Source organism: Pelophylax lessonae, assembly GCF_965119305.1.
Source record: "Pelophylax lessonae genome assembly, chromosome: 3".
NCBI lineage: Eukaryota > Metazoa > Chordata > Amphibia > Anura > Ranidae > Pelophylax > Pelophylax lessonae.
In genome coordinates, this window is record NC_138770.1 from 10,982,340 (window position 1) to 10,990,163 (window position 7,824).

Genomic DNA, 7,824 nt, shown 5'->3' on the forward strand with positions numbered 1-7,824 from the left:
GCAAGAAGATCCTGAACCGCCCGATGAAGATCTTGTAAACGATCTGGGGTCAAATGAAGATTTGAGGGAAAGAACCTGTCCGCTGGACGCGAAAGGAATTCAATCTTGTAACCTGATCTAATGATTTCCTGAACCCCCCTGTCCGGGATTCCGGAGCAGCCAAGGTTCGAGAAAACCGCGCAGAGGCCCCCCCCCCACCCCTGGAACGGGCCGTGTGGACGGCTTTTGACTTGCCCGCCCAAGGCTTCCTCTGGCCACCATGGACTTTGAAGGATTTGCCCTTGTCCTGTGCCTTGAAGGCACGAAAGGACCCCTGATTTGGTTTAAAGGAAGGGCCCCGCTTACCGTGGAAAAACTTACCCTTGGGATTCTGGGGCAGCAGAGTGCTCTTGCCCCCAGTGACCCCTTTAACCAATTCGTCCAGGGAGTCCCCAAAAAGGCGAGTCCCCACATAAGGGATGTCAGACACCGTCTTCCTGGAAGTCTGCTCAGCCGTCCAGCGCTTCAGCCATACCAAACGACGGGTTATCACCACGACAGCAGATAGGCGTGCGGCTAAAGGGGCCTCGTCCAAGGCCATGTCACACAGGTACAGAACAGCCTAAATAATCTTGTCCACCATCTCCAAAGTAGTAGGAGGGGCAGAATCCGCCACAAGGGTGCGTCTGAGCACCTTGGCCCAATCTACCACAGCCCGAGAGACCATCACTGAGGCAAAAATAGGTTTCAGCAAGGAACCCGCCACCATATAGGAGTGGCGAGCAAGAGATTCCATCCGCCTATCCGTAGGGTCCCTGAACACTGGAGAATCCTCCGTGGGCACAAGAGTGGCCTTGTTCAACCTGGACACCGTGTGATCCACCTTAGGGGCCACAGACCAGTGTGAATCCGTAGGAGACGCAAAGGGATGACGGAGTTGAAACCGTTTTGGTACCACAAAATTGCGCTTCAAATTGCGCCATTGTTCGTTCACCGTTTCGTGAAACTCAGCGGGACAAGGAAACACCTGTGCCGCCTTCTGGGTTCTACGGGTCCCAAAGGAAGACTGCTTACCCGGTGGGTTGGGCTCATCCTCTAAATGTAGTGTATCTTTAACAGCGGTAATAAGCGCAGACATAGCAGCGCGTTCTCTGGCCATCCCAGGGGGGGAATCATCCCCCCTCCTCATCCTCCTCCTCCCCTTCCGACTGAGACCCTTCAGGGGGTACACTGTCTATGGCAGTGTTTCTCAACTCCGGTTCTCAGGGCACACTAACAGGCCAGGTTTGCAAGAAAACTGAAATACATCACAGCTGATATCATTTGCTGCTCAGTGATTGCAGTATTCTAGTCTGCATCTCCCCAAGGTAATACTTAAAATCTGGCCTGTTAGTGTGCCCTGAGGACCGGAATTGAGAAACACTGGTCTATGGCAACCATATCAGACTCTGAATCAGAGGAGTGAGAAAGCCTAGGCCCTTTTCTAGAATTCCGTTCAGACATCAATAGATCCACCTTGGACGCTAAAGTTGCAAGTGCAGCAGTAATCGCAGATGATTCAGACGTACCCAAATCATCCACCAAAGCTGGGGGGAATTTGCTGTCCTGGGACTCCATAAAAACTTTTATGGCGCTGGCCCTTTAAATCATAATAGCGGCGATCCCACAGCAATGCACTGCAAACAGGGACTAGACTGAAAACTCCCTCAGGCAGGAATAGAACTGATAGCCAAGAGATATTCCCCAGAAAACAGCAATAAAAGACCCCCAGAAGTGTTACCACGCTTGCTGACAATCTCTCTGCATGAGGAAAGGAAGTGATGTCACACCGCTAGAGGCTAAACAGGACTCGGACTAAAGAAAAATGGCTTCCCATATGATAAAAATAGGATAAAATAAAAGTAATAAAACAGAAGAAAGGCTGAGACTATAGCCCCAGCACAGGGATAGCCTATCTTACTCTTAACTAGGCAGAAGACAAACTGAGTTGGAAATGCTGATAGCAGGGGGTATTGGACCAGAGGGACAGCCCCCTTAAGGTGTGTCTATGTAAATTGCTTTGTTTCTAACAAGTCTTATGCCTAGCTTGCTCCTATGGATAAGAGGTCAATACCCATTGGTGAAGACTGTATGAGTGGGCGGCGACTGTCAGAGCACGTAAGAGAAATAATTGTTTTCTATAGTATGTGTCATACAAAGACCAGCATTTCCCTAGTGCAGAAATCGCAGATCTCTGCAGATGGTGTGATGACCCCGAACTCTAAACTAATGACCTGTGAAGGATCTAAAGTGTCACCGATTAGCAATGTTTGACCGTCACAGATTTTACTCATTACACCGACACTTTTTTTCATTCAATACATTTTTTATTACAATGTTACTTTTAACAAGATTGCAGTCATAGAATCAGGAAGTAGTAAAAGGAAGAAATCCGATTGGTCAGGAAAATGACTTGTGTGGAATGTGGAGGCGGAGTCATTATTAATTTGTGTACAATACAATACACAACGTGTTACATTATAAAAACAAGGTATTGTAGAAAAGATCACACCATAGAAAATGGGGGAAAGGAGAAAATAAACCCGGATATGAAGGTGACATTTGTGTACGAGGAACACCTTAACAATTACCACCATTTTATTCTCCAGGGCCTCTGCTTTCAGAAAATATATGTTTGGGGGTTTTATCTAATCTTCAGGTCCAAAATCTGCATTTTACCATGTGTGCAAAAATAATGCAAACACGGCTCTTTAGGTGAAAGGGTTAATGAGAGCTAGATGGGATCACTCTGCTGTGGTCACATTAGAGCGCCCCCTAGCTGCAGCCTGGTAATAACATTGCTAGGAGGTCTATTCATTTATCTGTGTAATGTTCTGGTACCTCTGGTACCCTTGTTTCCATATTTCTCTTTTGCTGATTGCGTCCCATCTTGTTATCTAAGAGACGCATACACCTTTAAGACCGGATGACATCATTACTGAGCGCCGCTATGAGCGGCTATTTCAATCGCCGGCTTTCTCTCACTCATTGCTCGTTCAAACCACATGTTCACCGCACCTTCTCCTGTGAAGTCGGAGCTGCTGGCATTTCCCTTTGCTGAACTGAAGCCGGAACCTCGCTGCTGATCCGTATCTCGCTACGGGATCACCTCTCATTACTGGACTCTATTATTACTAACCTATCTAAGTGATAAGTACCCCACAGGGGATTCCTTACTAACTACATTCCTACTGTCATCTACTACAACTACCAGGACTATCTATATCTATCTATTCATTATCATCTGCATAGACTGTTAGCTCTTGGGACTACCTACAACTATCCTTGCACTAGGTTACTCTGTCTAAAGTATACTCCATCTGTGTCCTCATACCATCTGCACTATACTTTACATCAGAACCTATCTGCCTATTATCACCACCTGCAACTCTCCTTACTACTCCTAAGTGCTCACCATACAAATAGTCTGTCTCTCATCTATACCTTGCATATATTCTATCCCTCCATTATAACATCTGATTGAGTATATGTATACTGTATAACAGGCTGTGCACTATGATGAAGTCCTGAGAGTTGGATATGTTTGTTCAACAGAATCTCTACAAGGCTACTGAGTGTAATAATTCTGCAGCTGTAAATCCATCCACTAACAAAAACGCATGAACGTTACAATCTGCTACATACTTCCAATCTTTATATAAACATCTCCTGACATTTAGGGGTCTATTCATAAAAAAACTGCATAGCAATTCATCTGCCATGTACATTCCTTCTGTGTTAATGAGGGGAAAAAATGGATGTTATTGGATATTTGCTGCTTAAATGTTTTCCATTGATTTAAAATTGAAAATAATACATTTGCCACTAGATGGAGCTAATTGCTGTTATACTCAGCGCCATCTAAAGCCCAAATGTGGTATTTTACATATTAAATTAATAGTCGGTTTAATTGACTTGTGTTCTTCACAGTCTAATGTACTCATAAGTGTATGATCTCAGGTGTTAGTATGAAGCCATACCTGATGAAGGAAAGTAAGTGTCATTATGGCCACTAGATGGAGTCACTGTTCATAGGAAATAAAATTTGGCCAAAACCCATCACAGCTGCTGGGTGAACGCTGGTCACATTTGTTTAATTGTTTTTTTTTTTTTTATTAGACCCTCAAAAGAATCGGGGTTCCTAAAATAAATTAAATGATCTCACCCTGGAACATGTCATATACAACCCTGTGTATAGAGTGCAGTGATCAGGAACATGTCATATACAGTCCTGTGTATAGAGGGCAGTGGTCAGGCAGGAACAGTGGTGTAGCATGGGTTGTCAGCGCCCGGGGCAAGGTAAGTAATTTGCGGCCCGGGCAAGGTAAGTAATTTGCGCCCCCTACACAAATCTACTAGACTACTCTACATTGACACCTACACTGACCTAGCTGACCACTACACAGACCTACCTTATTCATACACTGACCTACCTGATTACTATACTGACACCTACACAGACCTACCTGACCACTACACAAACCTACCTGACCACTACACACACCTACACTGACCTATCTTATTCCTTCACTGACCTACTTTATTCCTGCACTAACCAACCTGATCACTACACTGACCTACCTAATTTCTATACTGACATCTACACAGACCTAACTGACCACTACACAGACCTAGCTGACCACTACACAAACCTACCTGACCACTACACAAACCTACCTGACCACTACACAAACCTACCTGACAATTACACTGACCACTACACAGACCTACCTGATTACTATACTGGCACCTACACTGACCTAACTCACCACTACACTGACCAACCTGATCACTACACTGACCTAACTAATTACTATACTGACAATTACACAAACCTACCTGACCACTACACAGACCTATCTGACCACTACACAGACCTATCTGACCACTACACAAACCTACCTGATCACTATACTGACACCTACAGAGACCCATCTGACCACTACAGAGACCTACCTGATTCCAACACTAACCTACCTGATTACTATACTGACACGGGTAGGGGTGGGAGGCGGAAGAATAGATCAAGCCCTTTCTATCTATGCACTCAGGGGTTGTGGTACTTGGGGAGCCACAGTCCATTGTGAATATTGTGTCCGGGTTTCAGGTAGCCTGAATCTCGGACACAGGATTCAAAAACCGAACTGTCCAGGTAGATCCTGGATGGGTGGCAACCCTACAGGAAGCACCAGCTAAGAGAGGTATCCTGGTTAAAGGGTTTTAATAGCGAAGGATTAAAACACTCACAAGAGGTAAAATATACAAGTACTCATCTGGTGTCAGAGTCTGTGGATCCTCCTAGAACCATCCTGCATGATCGCTGTCCTCTGTTCCGGGTGCTGGGCAGAGAGATGGCTGGCTCGGGAGCCTGGAGGTGCCCCAAGAAGCCACGCTAACCAGTGTGGAAGGCACAGCGGAAGTGCCGTCACCGGAAGGATAGGAGGTATCAGACAAGAAGAGAAGCACGGCTACGAGCTCAGAGTATTTGGCTCCTTCTACAGGGAAAAGCTCCTTCTCCAGCAGCCGCAGGTGGTCCTGTGCATTCCTTTATTGTACCCCCATAACCAAAGACCAGTGACGTTTTGTGGACTACCCTTTACCCTGATCATTGGTATTTTTAGATATTTATTGCTGGCTGGACTATATATAATCTATGTGTGCCAGTATCTCCTTTCTCCATTAGCAGAAACACAGGATCTCCATCTTCCCTACTAACAGAACAGTGATCTCCCTTGTTTACATCGGCAGACAACTTTTCTGCCTCTCTCAGGAACAATTGCCGGGTGCCGATGGACACTGTGTCCGCCGGACCCGCTGATTGGCTACTGCTGTGTCCAGTAAGACCTGGGCGCCCCAGACCCGGAAAAGCAGATGACGTACAGGTACGTGATTCTGCGCAGAACGGCCACCCTACCACAGTACATGTATGTGGGTTGGTCAAAGCAAAAATTCTCCCTGATAAAGAGGCTATGACCTGGTGGACTGCATGCTTAACTCCTGAGCCCAGCTGAGGGCATTTAGGGCCTTAAGATTTAAGATATGGTGGATGTCCACTTTTGGTTTGGGAACTGTGATAATGTAGAACTTCTCAAATTGTTCTGGCCCCAGACCTAGAAATGCAGATGACGTAGAGGTACGTGATTCTGTCTAGAACGGCCGCCTTGCCGCAGTACAAGTACGTGGAATGGAATCCACCAGGTTTATGACCTGGTGGATTACATGCGGAGCTCCTGGGCCCAGCTGAGGACATTTAGGACCTTAAGATTGAAGATATGGTGGATGTCTCCTTTTGGCTTGGGAACTGCGGAGAGAGAAGAACTCCTGGAACTCTTCTGGCCTTAGCTCAGTGAGATAGAGTTTGGAAGACTTATGTCATAGACAGGTTGCCAAAAAGTTTAGGGCTTTAGAAAGGGCCTCCAATGGCTGTCAATGTGGTGCCTTCTCCACTCTCCATCTCACTAATAAAACCCCAATGGATGACTCTCTATGAACTGATCACATTCCAATCACCGATCATCTAATCATTGGTAAAAAAGAAGACTCGGCACAGAATATTGTACGAAGAGTTTTTATTGGACAAGATCAGAATAAGCGATTACCACACAGTAATGATATGAATAAAATAAAGCTTAAATCTTTTATAATAGAATTAACAAATGTGTCAAATGTATTAATAATCATACATTGGTTGGACCGATAAAAATCCAGCGACTTCAATAAATCAAGCTCATGTATTTTCATGAATGTCTATCTGTTGCCCTATGTACTCTGATGATTGCCCACTTGTTGTCCCATGTATTGTCATTAATGCCCAACTGTATTGTGATTATTTCCTGCCTGTTGCCTCATGTGGGGAGGGATCGGTAAAAGGTAGACAGTTAAGTCATGATTTTACCACCCCCTTAAGCTTACATGGCAGCCGGATGGGGCGGTACACATGGCACTGCAATTTGCAGCTGCTGCAAACCTCACACCCCCCATCACATTGGGCAATGGTATTCAACTGAATGGGGTTGTGCCGCAACAGCCCCGATGCATACGGTTGCGGCGTACTGGCGTGGGCTTTACAGGAATAACATAAGGGCTCCCAGCTGCCTGCCAACCCCACAGCGGGTCAGAGGGCAATGCGGGTGTAAACCAACCCCGAGTGGACTGTGGGGGTTTCACATTTTTTTATGGACTAAACAGTTCCACCCGTTACAATCCATCGTCCATTTCCCGTAGTACCAGCAGGGGGTGTACTCTGATGTTTCATTATTTTTCCTTTCTTTTTAAACTTTCCCGCACTCTGAACATAAAAAAACGGAGCCTCTAATATAAGTGTGAATTCTTTGCAGTTTGAAACGTACATAAGGAGTGAAACATTTCCCACACTCTGAACATGAAATAGGACGCTCGCCCGTATGAACTTTCTGGTTTCTAAGAAATAAAACTTTGTATGGAAACCATTTCCCGCACTCGTAACATTAAAAAGGGCGCTCACCTGTGTGTATTCTCTGATGGCTAAGAAGGGTTCCTTTACAATTAAATTTTCCCGCACTCTGAACATGAATAGGGACACTCCCCTGTGTGCATTCTCTGATGGCTAAGGTTTCTTTTCTGATTAAAACATTTCCTGCACCTGGCACATGAATAGGGATGCTCAACCGTGTGTATTCTTTTGATGGCTAAGAAGGCTTACTTCATGAGTAAAACATTTCCCGCACTCTGAACATGAATAGGGATGCTCACCTGTGTGTATTCTCTGATGGCTAAAAAGGGATCCTTTTTCATTAAAACATTTCCCGCACTCAGAACATGAATAGG

At 45.4% G+C, this 7,824-nt stretch overlaps 3 protein-coding genes across 3 annotated transcripts in view; 1 reads left to right on the forward strand and 2 right to left on the reverse strand.

The window, feature by feature from the left end:
* LOC309550692 (uncharacterized protein) overlaps window positions 1-7,824 on the reverse strand; it is a 388,598-nt gene that overhangs the window by 350,398 nt on the left and 30,376 nt on the right. The gene's annotated exons all lie outside the window — the stretch shown is intronic.
* LOC309550706 (uncharacterized protein) overlaps window positions 1-7,824 on the forward strand; it is a 1,733,163-nt gene that overhangs the window by 269,590 nt on the left and 1,455,749 nt on the right. The gene's annotated exons all lie outside the window — the stretch shown is intronic.
* Window positions 5,986-7,824, reverse strand: part of LOC309548711 (uncharacterized protein) — a gene marked incomplete at both ends in the record, with an annotated part of 11,999 nt that continues 10,160 nt past the window's right edge. The window contains 2 exons of the mRNA XM_082248667.1: window positions 5,986-6,128; window positions 7,750-7,824. The exon at window positions 7,750-7,824 is cut by the window's right edge and continues 151 nt beyond it. Of these exons, the coding sequence (XP_082104793.1) occupies window positions 5,986-6,128; window positions 7,750-7,824 (218 nt within the window). The remainder of the gene's footprint in view (window positions 6,129-7,749) is intronic.